This window comes from Buteo buteo, chromosome 5 (assembly GCF_964188355.1).
Source record: "Buteo buteo chromosome 5, bButBut1.hap1.1, whole genome shotgun sequence".
NCBI classification, from domain to species: domain Eukaryota; kingdom Metazoa; phylum Chordata; class Aves; order Accipitriformes; family Accipitridae; genus Buteo; species Buteo buteo.
This window is the reverse complement of record NC_134175.1, coordinates 8222518-8243445: the sequence shown is the minus strand read 5'-3', so window position 1 is coordinate 8243445 and position 20928 is coordinate 8222518. Positions and strand designations below refer to the sequence as shown.

At 55.2% G+C, this 20928-nt stretch overlaps 2 protein-coding genes and 1 long non-coding RNA gene across 4 annotated transcripts; 1 reads left to right on the top strand and 2 right to left on the bottom strand.

The window, feature by feature from the left end:
• Nucleotides 1-376: 376 nt before the first annotated feature.
• LOC142030964 (protein-arginine deiminase type-1-like) lies at nucleotides 377-7351 on the top strand. 2 transcript variants are annotated; one of them, XM_075027553.1, is made up of 17 exons: nucleotides 377-802; nucleotides 1448-1565; nucleotides 2377-2557; nucleotides 2628-2700; nucleotides 2775-2836; nucleotides 2933-3050; nucleotides 3138-3263; nucleotides 3550-3728; nucleotides 3808-3911; nucleotides 3983-4094; nucleotides 4179-4286; nucleotides 4507-4655; nucleotides 4792-4936; nucleotides 5021-5114; nucleotides 5421-5500; nucleotides 6130-6258; nucleotides 6345-7351. In XM_075027553.1, exons 1-17 carry the CDS (start codon nucleotides 793-795, stop codon nucleotides 6576-6578), a joined length of 2022 nt encoding a protein of 673 aa, XP_074883654.1. In that variant the 5' UTR covers nucleotides 377-792; the 3' UTR covers nucleotides 6579-7351. The 2 variants fall into 2 exon arrangements, with proteins under 2 accessions (XP_074883654.1, XP_074883655.1); XM_075027554.1 differs by lacking the exon at nucleotides 1448-1565 and having other exon boundaries at nucleotides 379-802.
• Nucleotides 7352-7456: 105 nt separating this feature from the next.
• RCC2 (regulator of chromosome condensation 2) lies at nucleotides 7457-16676 on the bottom strand. Its single transcript, XM_075029180.1, is given in 16 exon segments — nucleotides 7457-8957; nucleotides 9261-9338; nucleotides 9473-9545; nucleotides 9677-9782; nucleotides 9887-10067; nucleotides 10996-11162; nucleotides 11404-11518; nucleotides 11883-11971; nucleotides 12067-12198; nucleotides 12314-12457; nucleotides 12959-13052; nucleotides 16150-16234; nucleotides 16236-16300; nucleotides 16302-16345; nucleotides 16348-16599; nucleotides 16649-16676. Coding segments are annotated over 16 exon segments (1758 nt in total). The 3' UTR covers nucleotides 7457-8852.
• Nucleotides 16677-18422: 1746 nt separating this feature from the next.
• Nucleotides 18423-20558, bottom strand: LOC142030963 (uncharacterized). The gene is made up of 3 exons (XR_012650366.1): nucleotides 20331-20558; nucleotides 19611-19666; nucleotides 18423-18453 (listed from the first exon to the last, which is right to left on the bottom strand). It is a non-coding gene; the product is annotated as an uncharacterized LOC142030963 (long non-coding RNA).
• Between the last annotated feature and the right edge of the window lie 370 nt (nucleotides 20559-20928).

Sequence of the window (20928 nt, the reverse complement as noted above, 5' to 3'; positions counted from 1 at the left end):
AACCCCAGAAACCCCCTTTTCCCAGCAGTTACAGCTCTGCTGAGTTTCTCCAGCCCTGAGGAGTGATATTAAATTCCAGCAGCGCATGACACCGCAGGGAGTTGGTGGGGGGACAGCTGCATCGGCAAAGGGCTCTCCCACGCCGAGACAAGGATTTAATTAAAACAAAGACAATTAAAGCTGTGACGGGGTCTGCTGTCGGGGTGACATACCAACCCTCCGACCCATGCAGCACCCAGGTGATGGGGCAAGCACCCAGTTTGGACCTCCACCCCCCCTTAAAATAAGAATTAAGCCACTTTTTCCAGCTAGGCAAATAAAACCCTTTAGGAGGAGAAATAAAACCCCTCCGAGCCCGGCGCTGGCATGGCCCCAGCTCAGCTCCGGTGTCACGCTGAATATTTTACAGCGTGGGTTTAAGGGTGGCCAGTCACATCAGCAACTCTTTGTGCTAAGAGGGGACAAAAAAACCACCCCCGAGCTCCTTAAAAAGAAAAAAAAAAACCAACCCTCGTGGGTGTCTTGGGGTGCTTTTCCCCCCACACTGGTTCATGCTCCATTGCCAGGAAGCACGGCCGGGCACCGCGCACACCCAGCTCGGAGGTGGGATTAAGCCAGGCTTTGGTTAATCCCCTCCCAGCAGCCAGGCTTTATAAATCCCCTTGTGCCACCCGTCACAGCACCCAAGGGTGCCCCTGGGGCCCGCCGGCATGGCCCAGCAGCGCCGCGTCCAGCTCTCCACCCAGCGTCCCACCAGCACCGTCTGCGTGCTGGGCACCGAGCTCTCCCTGGATGTCTGCGGGTAAGCGGCCACGACGCTGGGGGAAAAAAAATAAAATCAGCTGCTTTTTTTTTTTTTTTTTTTTAACTTTTATCCTGTTAATCAAGCTGATAAAAATAGCTCGGGGTGGGGTGGGGGTGATGCTGTTGCTTGGGGTGGTTTTCCCAGGGGATGCTGAGCCCCGCGAGGAAGGAGATGCTCCAAATTGCGATGCAGCAGCTGGGTGGTGGCCCCTCTGAGGGAGATTTTGCAGTTTTGGGGGTGCAAAAAGCCCCCCCCAGCAGCTTTAAGTGATGGTCCAGGCTGAGTTGCATATCCCAGCTGGGCACTGCTGCGTCCTCCTCCAAAATGGAAATATATCTCTGTTTTGGTGGAATGCGGAGAGTGAAACCTCAGCGGTGCTGCTGGCCGGGGCGTCACCTCCTGGCACCGGGTGTTTGAGCTGCTTTGCTGGCCCCAGCCCAAGTTCAATTGCTTTTCAGTAGCAGGTTTTGCTTTTTGCTTCCTTAAAGCCCAGCTCAAGCAGTAGCTTGGGGTTTTATTTTCCTTAATGCATCCAAACCCACTGGACCATCACTGCTGACAGCATCCCATCCTCTCCCGCTGGCCCCGGGGTGGGTTTTTCCGCTTCACCCCGGGGACAAATCCATGTTTCCCTCCTTGCAGGTCAGGATTTGTGCTCCTTGGCCCATCGCCTCTGGCCTCTTGCACTGGGGTGGAGTGATGCGAGCTGCAGCTTGCCCGACCACTGCAGCTTTGCTTCGCTCTTAAGGGGATGCAACCGGTCAGGGCTCACCACTGGCACTGCTGCGGGGTGAAATGCGAATATTTGGGAAGCCCCATGCCAAACCCCTCCCCCCTAAACAGCTCCAGGCATTTGCTGCAATGGAATATTGCAGGATTTGTTGCAATTGCATTTTTCAGGACTTGTTGCATTTTGCAGGGTTTATTGCAGTTAATATTGCCGGACTTGTTGCATTTTGCCTCATTTGATGCAATTCAATATTGCAAGGTTTTGTGCATATCACAAGGTTTGTTGCAATTACTAATGCAGGATTTGTTGCCATTGCCTTTTGCAGGATTTGTTGCCTCTGGTAGGATTTGTTGTAATCGCCTTTTGTGGGATTTGTTGCAATTACCTTTTGCAGGATTTGTTGTAATCGTGTTTTGTAGGATTTGTTGCATATTGAAGGACTCGATGCAATTGCATACTGCAGGTTTTGTTGTATATTGAAGGACTTGTTGCAATTGCATATTGCAGGATGTGTTGCCTATTGAAGGACTTACTGCAATTGTATTTTGTAGGATTCATTGTGTTTTGCACGACTTGTTGCAATTGAAAATCACGGGATTTGTTGCATATTGTAGGATTTATTGCGATTGCATATTGCGGGATTTGTTGCAATCGCGTTTTGCAGGATTCATTGCATTTTGCACGACTCGTTGCAATTGTACGTTGCAGGATTCCTTGCATATTGCAAGATTTCTTGTATGTGGCAGGATTTGCATCCCCCGTGGATGTACGCACGCTGTACTATTCCAGCAATGCCCCCCACCCGGGGGTCTCACTGGGCTTTCCTCCCCCCCCTCCCCAGATCTGCACCCAAAGATGCCGTCGCCTTCCACGTGCAGGGGACGCCGGGCGTGAAGCTCTACGTGGTGCACGAGACGCAGAGCGTCAAGTTGCCCTCCAGCGTGTCCCGCTGGCCCCTGGCCGCCGGCACCGAGGTGCTGCTGGCCATGGATGCTCCCAGCAAGGACGTGGGCGATGAAAAGGTGGGTGCTGGTGTGCCAGCAGGATCCGGCCCTTCTTTGCACGGTGGCGAGCACCCACTCCTTGTTGCAGGTCAGGATTTCTTATTTCAGGGAGGCCGGCGGGGTGCCCGTGGGCAGAGCCATGCTGTACCTCACCTGCGTGGGTAAGTGGAGGGGGGGGAACCCCCAAACTGTGGCGCCAGTGGGGATGCACCCCCCAGCATCCTTCTCCCCGCAGAGGTCTCGCTGGACGCCGATGTCAGCCGCAGCGGGGCGGTGAGCAGGACGCTGCTGGATAAGGTATAAAGGGGGGGCGGGAGCCCCCTGAGACCACCGTGGGATGTGCGGGGGGGTGATGGCTGACACCCCCAGCCCTGCTTCATTCCCTCCCCTCAGGCGACATGGACGTGGGGTCCCGACGGACACGGGGCCATCCTGCTGGTAAACTGCGACCGTGATGACCCCAAAGCTAAGACACTGGATAACCAGGACACTGCTATTCGCTCCTACGCTGGTACTGGCACATCCCATACAAGAAACCCCCTTTTTCCTATGTTTTTCCCTCCAGATTTTCCTTTCTTACAGCCCTTTCCCCCCCCAGACCTGAAGGACATGTCGCAGATGGTGCTGCGGACCCGAGGTCCCCGCACCATCTTCGCCGGCCACCGCCTTCTCCTCCACGTGGACTTCAGTGATGCCGATAAAGTTGGCGTTTTCTACGGTGGTAGTGAGTGCCCAACGCTGGGGTTTGGGGGGGGGGGGGAAGAGACACCCCAAATTATCGGGGTTCAAGCAAAATGCTTGCAGCAGAGCTGGTACCGCTTCTGCAGCATCCAACCTACATCCCATGGTGGGGCGTTTATCTGATGCACCGGGTGATTTTGCTCCACCCGTGCATGCTCCATGGGATCAAATATGCCTTTTTTGCAAGGGTTTAGCAAAAAAATAGAGCTGAAACACTGCAGAAAAGGGGTTGGCTGTTTAAGGGGGTTGTACGGTGCTTGCACCCACAGACAGCATCGCACTGGAGGAGTACAAGCACGTGCTGGGGGGCTCGAAGCTTGCCTACACCGTCAAACCCAGCCGGCATCAGGAGGAGAGCATCTTCTATGTGGAAGGGCTCACCTTCCCCGACGTCGACTTTTCGGGGCTGGTGGCTTTCCACGTCACGTTGCTGGAGAGCCCCGAGAAGGTACCAGCTGCGCGGGGGGGTCAGGGTGAGCCGTAATGGGGGGGAGCAGAGCCCAAATGCTGTCCCCCCACCATCCCAGGGTTTGCTGGAGACTCCGATTTTCACTGACACGGTGGTTTTCCGCGTGGCTCCATGGATCATGACCCCCAACACAGCAGCACCCTTGGAGGTCTTTGTCTGCAGGTAGGTGCTGGGTGGGTGGCTGCATCCTGCCCGGTGCTGGATCAACTCCCATATCCCATTTTTCCTCCCAGCGTGGACAACAATGAGGATTTTGTGGCGGCCGTGAGCGCCATGGCTGAGAAAACCAAATGCCCACTCACTGTCTGCCCGCTGCTGGAGAACCGCCAGGACCGCTGGATCCAGGTGGGTGCAGGATGATGCCCAGCCCCATCCTCACTGCAGCAGCTCCAGGGGGGCTTCTCCCCATCTTTTCCATCCCTTCTGCAGGACGAGGTTGAATTTGGCTACGTGCAAGCCCCCCACAAGACCTTCCCCGTCGTCTTTGACTCACCCCGTGATCGGGGGCTGAAGGATTTCCCCGTCAAGAGCATCCTGGTACCTGACTCTTTCCTCCTCCCTCCCCCAGCAAGGCATAAAGTTTTGCAAACCCATAAAAAAAAATAATAGAATAAATCTATTTTTTTCTTGCTTTTTTGGGAAGGGAAGAGCCAGCATGGAGGGTGATTTGGGAGTGCTGCACTTTGGGTGCTTATGGCTTTTTTAAAACCATTATCGCCTTTTTTTAACCATTATTGCCTTTTTTTACCCCATCCAGGGCCCTGATTTTGGTTATGTAGCCCGGCAAGCACCAGAGGGTGCTTCCAGCCTCGATTCCTTTGGTAATTTGGAGGTGAGCCCCCCCGTGACAGTGCAGGGCAAGGAGTACCCCTTGGGCCGCATCCTGATCGGCAGCAGCTTCCCCAGGTGAGATGCAGGATGGAGGGGTCAGAGGACTGCCCCCCCCCCCAAAGGATTTTTATGCAGCATTTGAGGTTGGTTGCAAGTAGAGCATCACCTTGGGCACCCCAAAATGGCAGCTCCCCCCTTGTGCCCCTCACAGATTCGGCGGCCGACGGATGGCAAAAGCTGTCAAGGATTTTCTCGTTGCCCAACAAGTGCAGGCGCCGGTGGAGCTGTTTTCGGACTGGCTCCTCGTCGGCCACGTAGATGAGTTTCTCAGCTTCGTTCCCGCGCCCGATCGGAAGGTAACGAGTCCCAGGGGCAGAAAAAAAGTGGGGTGCAACCTTATACACCCCCCCCCCAAATGATCCCTTTTTTTCCCTCCCCAGGGTTTTCGGCTTCTCCTGGCCAGCCCCAGTGCCTGCTACCAGCTCCTCAAGGAGAAGCAAGAGGAGGGATTTGGCGAGGCGGTGATGTTTGAGGGTAGGGCAGAGGACGAAAAACGGGGCTCGCTAAGTTAATTTTCCCTTTTTCCTGCAAAATGCAATGGGGTAGGTGAATGCACAACACCACAAAACCCAGCTAATGGCTGCAAAGTGCTGCCAGCAGCAAGGATGGGGGGCAGAATTAAGCAGAATTAATTAAAAAGCTGCACAGATTTGATTTCCTGGGTTGGGATGGAGCTTGCTGCCAGTGACACCTGAAAGAGGGGAGCTCCTGGCTCAGACCTGGGAGTCTCATCCCAAATGCATTGGGGAAAGAATTCCTGCCCGGTTATCTGTGCTGCAGGACTAAAGGAGGTGTCCAAGCCAACGATCAACGAGATTCTGGCTAATGAAGGTCTTCGGAAATTCAATAATTATGTCCAGGTGAGTAAAGGGAGCAGGGGGCTCCCTTCCATCTCTCCTTTGCGTCCTTCCATCCCTCCATTCTTCCCTCCCTCTCTCTATTCACCCCCGTCTCTATCCCTTCACCCCCCCCATTCCTCTGTCCCTCTGTCCCTCGATTTGTCCACCCATCCTTCTCTCCATCCCTCTATCCCTTTGTCCATTCCTACACCCACCCCTCCCTCTCTCCCTCCCTCTCTCCATCCCTTTGTCCCTCTGTCTTAGCTGTCCCTCCACCTCTCCATCCTTCTATCCCTCCATCCAGCGGCCCATTCCTCCTCAGTTTGTCCACCCATCCCTCTGTCCATCCCTCTATCCCTTTGTCCATTCCTCCACCCACCCCTCCCTCTCTCCATCCCTTTGTCCCTCCGTCTTACCTGTCCCTCCATCTCTCCATCCTTCTGTCCCTCCATCCAGCCACCCATTCGTCCTCAATTTGTCCACCCGTCCCTCTGTCCATCCCTCTATCCCTTTGTCCCTCCCTCCCTTTGTCCCTCCATCTGTCCACCCATCCCTCCATCTCTCCATTCCTCCCTCCATCTGTCCGTCCATCCTTCCATCCCTCTTTCCCCCCCCACCCCGGCTGACCCCTCTCCCCTCCCTCCCATCAGAGCTGCGTCAACTGGAACCGGGACATCCTAAAGCGGGCGCTGGGGCTGGCCGAGTCGGACATCCTCGACATCCCCCAGCTTTTCCGAGGCAACGTGGCCACCGGCGCCGAAGCCTTCTTCCCCGACATGGTAACAACGCTCAGCATCCTCCCCCCGGGAGGGATGTGAATTTTTGGGGTGGGATTTGCGCTCTTACCAGCATCCCTGTGCTGCAGGTGAACATGCTGGTGCTGGGCAGACACCTGGGCATCCCCAAACCCTTTGGACCACTGGTGGGTGGGCAGTGCTGCCTGGAGGAGCGGGTGCGGGCGCTGCTGGAGCCCCTGGGCCTCACCTGCACCTTCATCGACGACTATTTCTCCTACCACGTCCTCTCCGGGGAGGTCCACTGCGGCACCAACGTCCGCCGTAAGCCCTTCGCCTTCAAATGGTGGCACATGGTGCCCTGAAGTGGCTTCAGCACCCATGTTCCTCCTTCCTCCTCCCCAAACCCCTCTCCCCAACCCTGCAAGTGCCTTCAGCGGTGGCGTTGAAATAAAAAGGGCTGCAGCTTTCTCCTGGCCTCCCTCTTGCTTGGGTGCAAGGTTTGAAGCTTTGTTTTAAACAGGAAGATGGTTTTTTTTCACTCTCTGGTGGTACGGCACATGGGCATTGCTGTCCCAGCACAGCAGTTAAAATTAAAATGGTTAAATGGTGGGCGGAAAAAAGCAGCGAGTAGGAGGGTTATACAGTCCTCTGTCTTGCTGCAGTGATGGGTGTGCAAAAATGCACGTGCAGAAACACACGTGTGCATGCCCCAAACCACATGCATGCACACATAGCCTTGCGCGCAGATATGCACGCACAAAAATGTACGCGCATGCACAAACCTACGTGCACACAGAAAAACGCACGTGCACAGAAATAGACATGCAACAAAATACACGTGCATGCAAACCCACGGCACATGCATGCAGAAAAACATGCGCGCATGCCCCTACAGACAGGTGCATGCACAAAACCACGCACGTGCAAAAATCCACTTGCATGCACAAACCCACACAAGCATGCATTATAATACTCAGATATGCATGCATTGCCCTGTGTTTGCACCCTGCTTGTGAAATATTGAAGGGAAGTGTTGGGGGTGGGAGGGTATTTCGGGATGGAGGATGCTGTCGGCAGCAGGATGGTGCCCTCCAATGGCTGTGGATTTGCTTTTGGGGCTGCTGGGCGTGCATCACGGGGAGGGAAAAGCATCCCCTGCACAAGTGCTTTTGGTTAAATGAATTAAATTTAAATTAAAAAGAAATAAAATAGGGGTGGATAAAGCGAGCGGAGCGAGGGGTGTACACAATGACGTCGTTTATTTAAACATTTACTCCAAGAAATATAAAAAAAAAAACATGAAGAAGACAATTACAGCACTAACCCAGGACCCTCTGCTAAAGGACGAGTTGTTCCGAGATCCTCGTGGTTCAGGATTCTTTTTTGCCTTGAGCCTCCTCCTTCGCTCGCCCATGGCCGGAACAGGGCGGCCGAGGGGGGAGAAGTTTAATCAGGCTACAAATTATTTTGCTGGTGGGCAGGATGAACCAAAATGATGCTTTTGGGGCAGGTAAAAGTGGGGTTTTGGTGATTTCTCCACCCCCTGTTTAACTGGGGCCGCGGCACCCACTTGTGCCACAACCCCAAAAAACCTAATATTGCTAAAAAAGCGGAATATTTGACTTTTCCGCCCAGCTGCTCTCCCTGTCCTGGATATTTTATCTCTAACACACCCCCAAAAACCCCCAAAATAACCCCCAACCCCAAAGCAAATGAACTCCCCCCCCCCCCCCCCTTTTTTTACTGCAAAACTCCCCGAACGGGTGCGAACGCCGCCCCCGAGCACCCAGCGCGACCCGTTGGGGAGAGCGGAAAGGACTTTAAAAAAAAGAATAAAAAATAATTCAAAATAAACCCTCCAAATTCCAAAATAAAAATTAAAAAATCACCCTTGGGTTGCGTGGAGGCAGAGCTGAGCTCTGCTCGAAAAGGCACCTCGTTTCTCCAGCACAGTGCACAGCGTTGTAGGAGGGACTTTGGGCTGATACCAGGTGGAAATAATTAATAATAATTAAAACAAATTAAGAAGAATTCCAAGAAAAAGCTTATGCGATGCTTTAGGGCTCCCCTCTTCATACCTGAGATCTCCCTGGGGTGGGCGAGGGCTGCGACAGCGGCGAGGGGAACCCCAAAATGATGCTGGGGATAGGTTTGGCCCTTGGGGAATGTGGGATGACATCCATATCCTGAATCCCTCCGGGAAAAGGGATGCTGGAGGAGGGGGGAACCCCCCCAAAATTATAGCACCCAAAGTGGGGGGTATTTGGGAAAAATGCCAAAAAATTGGAATATCGGGGAAAAAGAGGTGTTTTGCAGCTACTCTTCAGGTCCCCAATTTTACCCCAAGCCCATGGCCGGGGTTATTTGCGGCTGGGAAAAGGGGAAATAATAAAAAGTGATGCAGAAAAATACAAATAAAATTAAAATAATTAAAAAAAATACCACCCCCCCCCAATAAGCCTGGATGTGCCAAAAGATCCTGCTACGGTCGGGAACTCAAAAAGCCGGGGTGGGGGGGGAATAAAAACTCCCAAGGCTTTGGAAATGGGAGAACAGGTAGTTAAAACCGCGGCTGGCTTGGAAAAGCGGGGTTTTTGGGGGGGGGGATCCCAGGTCCCAGTTTGGGTGGGAGCCCCTCAGATGGTGCGGGGGTTGTATTCGGGCAGCTTGCGGAGCTTCTCTTTTTCGGTGTCGGTCTCGTCGCGGGCGATCACCAGCGAGTGGGCGTAGCCCATGGCCACCTGGATGAAGGCAAAGTGGGGAAACTGAGGCACGAACCCACACGCCTTGTTCCCTGATGCTTTTTCCCCCACCTACTTTTATCCGGGACTGTGTTTGAGCATCCCATGGGGTGTGATGAGTTGTATACAGCCTCAGCCTCCGCATTTATTTAAGGCGGGGGCCCCCACGCGCCCTCCCTCCAGCACCCCATGGGTGTGATGAGTTGTGTACAGCCTCAGCTGCTGTATTTATTTAAGGCGGGGGGGGGGGTGTGTGTCCACATGCCCTCCCTCCAGCATCCTCTGGTAGGGTCCCCCATTCACCTGCTCGGTGTAGATCCCATCCAGGGTCTTCACCTCTTGGGCGGCCGTCGAGGATTTGGGCTTGTGGTCCCCGTAGCCCTGCCGAGTGCATCCCGTGGAGAGGGGGGAAAATCAGTGGAGGGAGTGGGAAGCAGCCGGTCCCTCCCGCTAGCGGCTGGGGGGAAGGTTTTGGGGTGTCAAGGAGTTTGGGGTCCCCAGTAAATCCTTCTTACCAGTTCCCCGAAGGTGGGCGAGGGACCCCAGCTGATGGTGCTCTCATCTGCCGCCACGATGATGCTGCTCTTCCTGCAGCGGGGTGCAAGGCAGCGTGACCCTGCGCCCCCCCCCACCGAGCTGCCCCGCAGGCGGCTGCACCCCAAAACCCCAAGAAATTAGGGTGGGGTTTTGGGGGGGGGAGGGGAGGGCCTTGGACTTACCCACAGGCTAGGCTGCGGATTTTCCAGCCGCAGAGGTCCTGCACGGCTTTGGGGTACATGGTGGACTCCCGGGAGGTGTTGGTGGCACCCCAAAAAAACAAGCCGCCTGCAAAGCCCCGACATTGCCCGTCAAACTACGGCATCCCCTGAGCGTCCCCCAAACCGCTCCAAATAACGACGGATTTTGCTTTAAAATGCCCAAATCCCGACCTGTCTCGCTGACGGCGAAGGAGCACGTGTAGCCGGCGTAGATCTGCGCCGCCCCGCGCCCTGGGAAGTCGAAGAGCTTGACCAGCCGCGGCACCATCTCGTCCTTCTGCTCGGCGTGGCCCAGCCGCCCGTAGCCCCCAAATCCCCAGGAGAAAACGCGCTTCTGCGAGTCCAGGACGAGCTGGGAATGGAGAAATATCCCCCGACGCCATGAGCAGCTGAGACCTGACCAGCTCAGCGCAGGGAAAACCGCCGCAGCCACAATAAACGGCATCGATTGCAGCGAGTATCGCAAATGCTAAATGCGCGCTGCAATTATTTATCCTTAAATGCACCCTGCAAATATTTATCCTTAAACGCACTCCGCAAACCTCTGTCCTTAAATGCACTCCGCCAATCTTTAGCCTTAAATGCACGCTGCACGCATTCATCCTTAAACGCACACTGCAAATATTTATCCTGATATGCACGCTGCAAATCTCTATCCTAAAGCGCGCGCTGCAGGTATTTAACCTTATATGCACAACGCAAATCTCTACCCATAAATGCACACTGCAAACCTCTCTGCTTATAAGCATGCTGCAAAACTTTATCCTTAAATGCATGCTGCAAATCTCGACCCTTAAATGCATGCTGCAAATCTTTACCTTTATACACAGGCTGCAAATTTCAATCCTTAAAGGCATGCTGCAAATCTTCATCCTTAACGTGCATACTGCAAAACTTCACCCTTAAATGTATACTACAAATACTTATCCTTATACGCACACTGCAAATCATGATCCTCAAACGCACGCTGCAGATCTTTATCCTTACACGCACGCTGCAAACCTCTATCCTTAAATGCACACTGCAAGTATTTCTCCTTATGTGCATGCTGCAAAACTTTATCCTTACATGCATGCTGTATTTATCCTAAAACGCATGCTATAACTCTCCAGCCTTAAATGTGCCCTGCAAACGTTTATCCTTACGTGCACCCTGCAAACACTTATCCTTACGTACACCCTGCAAACGTTTAGCCTTAAACGCTCCTGCGACGGCTTCCCCTCAAACGCATGCCGCAAATCTTTCGCCAATTAACGCGTGCCGCAAACATTCACGCGTACCGTGTGGTTGGCCCCGCACGCCACGTCCCGCACCACCACGTTGGGGACGGGCAGGATCTGCCCATCTTTGGTCTTCTCGATGAAGATGGCCACGCGGCGCGGCACCAGCTCGCAGTCGTACTCTATCCGCTGCGCCCGGGCGATGAATTTCCCATCCGAATTATGCCCTGCCGACGAGCGCCGGGGATGAAAACGGGGTGTCCCCCCTCCCTGCGCCCCATTATTTCCAAGCCAGCTGCAGAAACCCCCTCTCCTCTTGCAACCCCCTTGTTATTTGCAGCTCCCACCCCCCTCTTTTTGCTGGAGGTCAAGCGATGCTTCAGTTGCCCAGATGGGGAAACTGAGGCAGGGCGGGTTTTTTCCCCCAACCCCACGATAGCGCAAAATTTTAGCAAACCAGCACCGTACCCAGCTGCCCGTACTCGGGGCACCCGAAGGAGTAGAGGTTTCCTTTGCAATCCATGATCATGCTGAATTCGGCCCCGCAAGCCAGTTTGGTGATGGGCTGCCCGTTGTACATGATCTGCGGGAGAAGCAGAGAAAGGGGTAAAAAAAAAAAAAGCCCCCACCAAAAACTCGAGAAAAAAAGCAAGAAGCTGAATTTCCCAGGGGAAATCCCCAAATCCGGGGTTTTATTTGACATTCTTGCCGTTCATTTTAAATTCTTGCATTTATTTTAACTTCTTGCATTTATCTTAAATTCTTGCATTTTATTTTAAACCCTTGCCATTTATTTTCCCACCACAGCCAGAAATGAATCCCTCCCCAAGAGGGATGTCCTTGCATTCTAAAGGGGTTTGAGCTCTCCTAGGAATTTTTTTCAATGAGAAAAAAACCCCCAAATCTGCCAGTTTTGCACCCAAACCCCAGGAGGGGAATGGCGATACCTGCGTAGGGCTGGGCACGGCGTCCGTCTGGTTCCCCAGCCCCAGCTGCCCCATTTTATTCTCCCCGAAGGCGAACACCGAGCCGCTTTCTGCAACATCAAAATAAAAAAAAAGAAAAGGCGTTTTTGGGGCAAAACGGGCCGATTTCAGCCCATTTTGAGCTTTTTTTCCCCTCCCTCAATACCTGTAAGCGCCAGAGTGTGGTTACGGCCGCAGGCTGCCAGCACGATGGCTTCGCCCCCCAGCACCTCGATGAGCTTCGGGGCTTCCACCCGCTTCGTGTCCCCGTGGCCCAATTGCCCTTTTTCATTGCGACCTAGCCAAAAATTGTGATTTTTCGCAGCAAAACAGGAGGACAAAACCTCCTGGCATGGCGGCATGATTTTTATTTTTTTTTTTTGAGGGGGGTACCTCCCCCCCAAACCGCTCACCCCAGCTCCAGAGCTTGCCCTCGGCGGTGATGAGCAGGCTGTGAGCAGCGCAGGGTCCCGAAACCACGCTCCGCACCTGAATACCTGAGAGACATCCGTACCTGTGCGGCCCCCACAAGTTCTGGCCCAGATTACGATATGCAACTGTATTTAAAAAAAAAAATAAAAATAAAAAAATTAATTAATAGAAAAATTTAATTAAATATAAAGGCGCAGAAAATAAGCAGAAAAAAAATTAAATATAAATGCATAAAAAGTAAGCAGCGCGTTTATTTTGCTTTGCAGGAGATCCAGCGCGCTCCAAGGTCTGACCCAGATTATGCTACGCAACTGTAAAAAAGATCCCCTCCAAAAATATTAATTAATTAAAAATTAGTTAAATATTTATGCATAAAAATAAGCAGAAAAAATGAATTAAATATAAAGGCATAAAAAATAAGCAATGCGTTTAGTTTGCTTTGCAGGATACCCAGCGCACCCCGCATCCCAGATTACAACATGCAACTGGTTTAAAAAAAAAACCACCAAAATATTAATTAAAAAAAATATATAAATGCATAAAAATAAGCCGAAATAAATTAATTAACGTATAAATGCATAAAAAAGCAGCATATTTTGCTTTGCAGGAGCCCCAGCCCCCCTCACCTTGCTGCTTAGGCACTTCTTTGCGGCCGATCAAGTCCCAGTTGGTGGCTCCGAAGATGAGGAGCTGCCCCCGGCACTTGGAGCCCTCCAGTTTCTGCAAGGAACCGGGAAACCATCAGTGACCTGGGGACGTGGGGGGACATCGGGGACACTGGGGACGTGGGGGGACAGGGAGGACGTTGGGGATGTGGGGGACACAGGGGACATTGGGGACGTGGGGGGACATGGGGACTTCAGGGACGTGGGGGGACATTGGGGACGCTGGGGATGTGGGGGGACAGGGAGGACGTTGGGGATGTGGGGGACACAGGGGACATTGGGGACGTGGGGGGACATGGGGACACTGGGGACGTGGGGGGACGGGGAGGACGTTGGGGATGTGGGGGACATTGGGGATGTGGGGGGACAGGGAGGACATTGGGGATGTGGGGGACACAGGGGACATCGGGGACGTGGGGGACATGGGGACTTCAGGGACGTGGGGGGACATTGGGGACGCTGGGGATGTGGGGGGACAGGGAGGATGTTGGGGATGTGGGGGACACAGGGGACATTGGGGACGTGGGGGGACATGGGGACACTGGGGACGTGGGGGGACAGGGAGGACATTGGGGATGTGGGGGACACAGGGGATACTGGGGACGTGGGGGGACACGGGGACACTGGGGATGTGGGGGGACGGGGAGGACGTTGGGGATGTGGGGGACATTGGGGACGTGGGGGGACAGGGAGGACATTGGGGATGTGGGGGACACAGGGGACATCGGGGACGTGGGGGGACATGGGGACACTGGGGATGCGGGGGGACAAGGAGGACGTTGGGGATGTGGGGGACACAGGGGACATTGGGGACATGGATGGACACTGGGGACGTGGAGGGACAGGGAGGATGTTGGGGATGTGGGGGACACAGGGGACATTGGGGATGTGGGGACTTCAGGGATGTGGGGGACATCAGGGACGTGGGGGAAAGGGGTTGGTGGGATATGGGGGACACGGGACGTTGGGGACATGGGGGACATCGGGGATGTGGGGGGACATGGGGACACTGGGGATGTGGGAGGACAGGGAGGACATTGGGGATGTGGGGGACACAGGGGACATTGGGGACGTGGGGGGACATCGGGGACGCAGGGGCACATGGGGACTTCAGGGATGTGGGGGACATCGGGGACGTGGGTGATGGGTTGGGGGGATATGGGGGACACAGGGGACATTGGGGATGTGGGGGGACAGGGAGGACGTTGGGGATGTGGGGGACACAGGGGACATTGGGGACGTGGGGGGACATTGGGGATGCGGGGGGACATTGGGGACTTCAGGGATGTGGGGGACATCAGGGATATGGGGGACAGGGGTTGAGGGGATATGGGGGACACAGGGGACATTGGAGATGTGGGGGACATCGGGGACATGGAGGACATTGGGGAAGCAGGGGGACATGGGGGACACAGGGGACATGAAGGATGTGGGGGAGATGGGGGATGTGGGGGACATTGGGGACATCTGGGACACGGTAGACATTGAGGACACGGGGGATGGGGGGGACATCGGGGCCACGGGGGGGGACATTTTGCGATATGACCCCATTAAAGCACCTGCTGCCCCGTGTCCCCCCCCCGGGACCCAAAGCCAAGCGCTCCCCTCGTTTTCAGCATCCCCTCGCAAATCAAAAAAGGGTTGGAAACTTGGGGGGGGGGGGGGGGAGGTTGCTTTTGGCCCCCCCAAAATGTGTCGGAGCTTGTAAGAAGTCGGGGGGGTCCGATAAGGGGGGGCAGGAGGGATGAGGGGTGCTGCCGGATTCTTTTTGCCCCCCAAAAAAGGGGAGCGATGCAAAGGGGGGGCTCCCCACTTGCGCAATGAAGTGGCTTAATAAGGGGGGGCAGTGCGGGAGCACGGTTATGGGGTGCAATAAAGGGGGTGCGATTTGGGGGGGGGTCAATTTGGGGGTACCCGGAGGCGTGCAATGAAGGGGTGCGCTAAGAGGGGTGCATTGGGGGGGGTGTGCGATGAAGCGCTGCGTTATTGGGGTGCATTGGGGGGTAACACAGGGGTGCAACGAAGAGGAGCAGCGGGGGGGTGCGATGGGGGGGTGCATTAGGGAAGGGCAATAAGGGGGTAGAATGGGGGGGTAGAATGGGGGGTGCAGCGTGGCGATGCAACAGGGGGGTGCAAAGGGGGGTGCGTTAAATGAGGGGTGCCAAGGGGGGGGTCGCGTTAGGGGGTGCCAAGGGGGGGTGCATTAGGGGGTGCAAAGGGGGGGTGCATTAAATGAGGGGTGCCAAGGGGGGGGTCGCATTAGGGGGTGCCAAGGGGGGGTCATGAGGGGGTGCAAGGGAGGGGTGCAAAGAGGGGGTGCATTAAAGGAGGGGTGCCAAGGCAGGGGTTGCATTAGGGGGTGCCAAGGGGGGTGCATGAGGGGGTGCAAAGGAGGGGTGCAAAGGGGTGTTGCATTAAAGGAGGGGTGCCAAGGGGGGGTCATGAGGGGGTGCAAGGGAGGGGTGCAAAGAGGGGGTGCATTAAAGGAGGGGTGCCAAGGGGGGGGTCGCGTTAGGGGGTGCCGGGGGGGGTGCATTACAGGGTGCAAAGGGGGGGTGCATTAGGGGGTGCATTAATGGAGGGGTGCCAAGGGGGGGGTTGCATTAGGGGGTGGCAAGGGGGGTTGCATTAGAGGGTGCAAAGGGGGGGTGCATTAGGGGGTGCATTAAAGGAGGGGTGCCAAGGGGGGGGTTTGCATGAGGGGGTGCCAAGGGGGGTGCATTAGGGGGTGCATTAAAGGAGGGGTGCCAATGGGGGGTGCATTAGGGGGTGCAAAGGAGGGGTGCAAAGGGGGGGTGCATTAAAGGAGGGGTGCCAAGGGGGGGTTGCATGAGGGGGTGCAAAGGGGGGGTGCATTAGGGGGTGCATTAAAGGAGGGGTGCCAAGGGGGGGTTGCATGAGGGGGTGCAAAGGGGGGGTGCATTAGGGGGTACATTAAAGGAGGGGTGCCAAGGGGGGGTTGCATGAGGGGGTGCAAAGGGGGGGTGCATTAGGGGGTGCAAAGGGGGGGTGCATTGGGGGGGTGCATTAAAGGAGGGGTGCCAAGGGGGGGTTGCATGAGGGGGTGCAAAGGAGGGGTGCCAAGGGGGGGTGTTGCATTAGGGGCTGTGTGTGCAAAAAGGGGGTTCTGCCCCCCCCCCCCCCCCGCTCACGATGCGCTCCTTGCTGTGCTCGGGCTCGCAGATCACGACGCTCTGGCCCCTCGCCGCTCCTCCTCCTCCTCCTCCTCCTCCTCCCTCCGCCGGCAGCAGCGGCCCCCCCGGGCCTGCCGGGCCTCCTCCCCCCGGGGCTGCCGTCCCTCGCCCCGCCGGGCCGGGGGAGTTTCTTCCTCGCTGCTTCCTCCGCTGCTCCCCCGCCGAGCTCCGGCCGCGGTCGTCGCTTCCCTCCGCCGCCGCCGCCGTTGCCGCCGGGCCGGGGTTGCTTCTTCCTCCTCCTCCTCCTCTTCGTCACCGCCGCCGTCGCCCCGTTGCCCGGGCCCGTTTCCCAGGGCGGTCCCGCCGCTTTCCTCCGGGAGCATGGCGGCTGGGGCGGCGACCGGGGACGGGGACGGGCCCCGGCGTCACCCGCCCGGCCCCACGGGAGGCCGCCCCCCCCCCCCCCCCCTCCACGATGGCGGCGGGGGGTGGGGGGGGGGGGGCACACACACCACACACAAAAAAAGGCTGGGGGGGGGGGTCATCACACGCGCGCACACGCGGGGCCCGAGTGGACTTGGGGAAGTTTGGGGAGGGGGGGTAAAGGGATGGTTTGGAAAGGGGGGGTAAAAGTAGGGGGGCAAGTGGGGGGGGGAAGCAGGGGCAAAATGGGGGGGGTAAAAGCAGGGGCAAATGGGGGGTGCAAAGGAGGATTTGCAAAGGAGGGGCAAAAGCAGGGGTGCAAAATGGGGGTGCAAAGGAGGATTTGCAAAGGGGGGGGCAAAAGCAGGGGTGCAAATGGGGGGGTAAAAGCAGGGGGGCAAAATGGGGGGGGTAAAAGCAGGTGTCCAAAAAAGGGGGGGGGTAAAAGCGGTGGGGCAAAATGAGGGAGTAAAAGCAGGGGGGCAAATTGGGGGGGTGCAAAGGAGGATTTGCAAAGGGGGGCAAAGCAGGGTGCAAAATGGGGGGTAAAAGCAGGGGTGCAAAATGGGGGGTGCAAAGGGGGGGCAAAAGCAGGGGTGCAAAAGGGGGGTAAAAGCAGGGGTGCAAAATGGGGGGTTAAAAGCAGGGGGGCAAAATGGGGGGTGCAAAGGAGGATTGCAAAGGGGGGCAAAAGCAGGGGTGCAAAATGGGGGTAAAAGCAGGGGGGCAAAATGGGGGGGGAAGCCGGGGGGCAAAATGGGGGGGAATTAGGGGGGCAAAATGGGGGGGTGCAAAGGAGATTTGCAAAGGGGGGGCAAAAGCAGGGGTGCAAAAACGGGGGGTGCAAAGGGAGGATTTGCAAAAAGGGGGCTGCAAAGGGACGGTTGCAAAGGGGGGGTGCAAAGGGACGGTTTAAAAGGGGGGTGCAAAAGGATGGGATGCAAAGGGGGGCAAAAGGACAGCTTGCAAAGGGGGGGTGCGAAGAAGGGGTTGCAAAGGGGTTACGAAGGGACGATTTGCAAAGGGGGGGGTGCAAAGGGACGGATGTGCGGGGGGGGGGGGTTCCAAAAGTGGGGTTGCAAAGGGGGGGGTGTTGCGAAAAGGGGGGGATTGCGAAAAGGGGGGTTGGAAAGGGGCGATTTGCAAAGGGGGGGGTTGTGGGGGGGGGTTGCAAACGGGGGGGGGGGTGTAAAAGGGGGGTTTCAAGGGGGGGTTGCAAAGGGGAATTCACAACCGGGGGGGTTGCAAGGCCAAGAAAACAGCCCGGAGACAAAAAGCCCCCCCCCCCTCCTCCCGCAAGGGCAGTGGAGGGGAGCTGTGCACCGGGGGGGGTAGAGGATCCCCCCTCCCTTCTCCCCCCCAAATTCCCCCCCCACACCCCCCCACACCTGCTCTCGGGGGGGGCCGCTTGTGCTCCTCCTGCCTCTGGCCTTTTTTATTGGCTTTTTTTGGGTTTTTTTTTGGAGAGGGGGCTTTTTTTTGCTGGGGGGGGATGATATTTGGGGGGGGGGCAGCCCCAGCCGCCCAGGGGGCTGGGTTTTTTTGCAACCCCCCCCCCCCCCGGCTCCATCCCTCTCCCTCCGTCTGCCCCCCCCCCTTTTTTTTTTTTTTTTTTAATTTTCCCTTTTATTATTGCTGGTGAACAATGGATCTCTGTCTGGCCCCATTAAACCACGTGGATCCGCCTGCCTTCTCCTTTTTTTTTTTTTTTTTTTTTTTTTTTTTAAAGGCTTTTTAAGCCCCCCCCATCCCCTTTCCCCTCCTCCTCCTCCCCCCCCCCTATTCCCTGCCTCCCCCCCCCTCACCCCTCCCCGAATTGCAAACCTGATTTTAGGGCGAAGGGTGCAGCATAAAGAAAGCAACAACTCGGGGCCTTTGCAATATTTTTGGTGGTGTTTCCTGTTGCAGAAAAAAGGAGGTAATTTTTTTTTTCTTTTTTTTTTTTTTTTTTTCCCTTTCCTCCCTTAGCGCCCACCCACCAGATGCACTTAAAATGTAAATATGAGCCGCCAGAACAAATGCTACAATACAAAACAGAAACACATGTATGGGCAGGAAAGGGAAAGGGAAAAAAAAAAAAAAAAAAAAAAGAATCAGCTTGCTTTGCAGAGGAAGAGGCTGCAAAAGTCCAGCTCGGCACACACAGCTCCATCTTTAGGACAGGAAGACTCGGGGTGGGTGAGAGCGAAGAATTAGAGCAGAGGGATTCCCCTTGTGCAGCAGCAGTGATGCTCACGCTCCCCTTCTTGCTCAGGGATTTAAGTTTTTGCAAAGGAAAATGCCCACCTTCTTGCAAAGAATAATGATAATTATTTTTTGCGAGAGCAAAATGCGCACGCTCCCCTGTTGCAAAGGGGTGGGGGTTTTCCCCCAAGAAATAAAGGCATGTATTGCCTTTATTGCAAAGTGGGTTTCCCCCAAGAAATAAATGCACATATCGCCTTTATTGCAAAGTGGGTTTTCAAAAGAAATAAGTGCACGCGTTGCCTTCATCGCGTAGAGTTTTTGCACTGGAAAGGTGCTCTCCTTCCCCTTGCTGCAAAGCAAGATTTTTGCAGGAGCAAAGTTCTGCTCCCCTTCTTGCAAAGCAAGTTTTATCGCAGAGGGAAGACACGCTCTGTCCCAAAAAAAAAGATTTCTTTTTGCAGGAGGGAAGGCACGCTTACTCTCCTTATTGCAGAGGTTTTTTACCAGGGGAAGATTCCCTTTATTGCAAAGAGAAATTTTGCAGGAGGGGAAGATGTGCGCGTTTGCCTTGACCCTCCTTAGGAGCTTCATTTTTGCTGTCCCTGCGCCGTCCCGTCCAGGCGCACCGGGACAGGATGCATTTGCAATTTGCGATGCAATTACAACATGCGACGTATTTGCAATTTGCGATGCATTTGCAATACGTGATGCATTTGCGATTTGGGGACCTGGGCTCACGGGATGCTCGGTGGGCACCATTTGCAAAAACCACCACAAAACGCCGAACCGCTGGCAAAACCCCGGTGTTATTTAAGACAAAGAACCTCCTCGGTGGTTTAAACAGGATAAAAAATTAGTATATTACTCACTGAATCATCCACGAAGCATCTCAGCGCTGGGACGGCCCGTCCCGCCGCTGCTCCAGCTGGATTTGGGAGATCAAAGGTTGGATGGAGAAAAATACGGCGCGATGCGCTCCCCCGGGAAAGAGGCAAAGCGGCACCGTCGTCTCAAACCAGCAGCACCCCCCCCCCAAAAAAAAAAAAAAATCCGGTGCAACGCTGGGGTTTTAAAAGGGCTTTTGTTGAGGAGGAATAATTTGGCGGTGATGATTCCCCTCGCTGCCGGGATGGGTTTCGGCGTGCAGCCCGAGTGCCCGGGCCAAATTCCCCTCCCATTTACCTGCTTGCCCCTATCAACGGCAGATTTTTCCCTTAAAATTTGGGGTATTTTGAGGACTGTTCTGCAGCTTTTTTTGCCCTAATTCTGGTAAAAATGAAAAATTAAAGTATCGCTTCCAGGAGCAAGGTGCAGGGTGGGACTTGGTTTATTTAAGGGTTTTCCACGGTACCGATAGCAACGCAATGTGATTAAAATGCTGCCAGCGCTGGAACCCAGCCAGTTGTCCCTAAAAATGTATTTTTTTCCCCCAAAAAGCCCGTTGGGTTCTACAGGCCGGATGGGAAGATTTCGAGGCCATCTCGGCAGGTTGCATCAGGCCGTGGGTTAAACTGGTTTTGCCTGGGATAGGGAAAAAACTGGTCTTACCTGTTAATTCCCAAGGGCGTCTGGGATGGGGAGCGACTCACCTTGGATAACCTTGGCCTTGCTTCGCCTTCCCCAATCCTGGATCCGGCCACGGGGTTTGCATCCCTGGCCAATGATATTTGGGGTATCCCTGGGGATGGTGAGATTCGGGATGCACCCGTAGCAATCGGAAAAGGGGGTTTGCAGCAAGACCCTCCGCAAAAATCACCCCGTCCTGGGGAGAGGGTGGTTTTGGGTGCAGCGTGGGAACGGGTGCCGGGAGTATTTGCATGCCCTGCCTGCAGCGAGGGAGCAAAAAACCGGCTGGTGCATCTGGCAGGAGATTTGCTGCAATAAATGCAAGTCCCTTCTCATGCTCCTTTTGCAGCCCGGTTGTACCGCTGGAGTTTTTAAGCAAGTTGCTGATGCTCTGGGAGATCATTTATCCTCCGGGTGAAGTGTACATTGAATTTTCCCAAGCATTTAGTGCAAGAGAGAAGGGAATTTAAGGTCTGGCTTGCCTCCGACCGGCGGGACGTTGCAGGCAGGTGGAGTCTCGGGAGGGATTTGCTGCCAAGAACCCTGTTTTGCTGGGAACTACATGGTTGGGAGACGCGGAGGAAGCAAAGGATGAGCTAAAAAAACCCGAATGCATTTGCC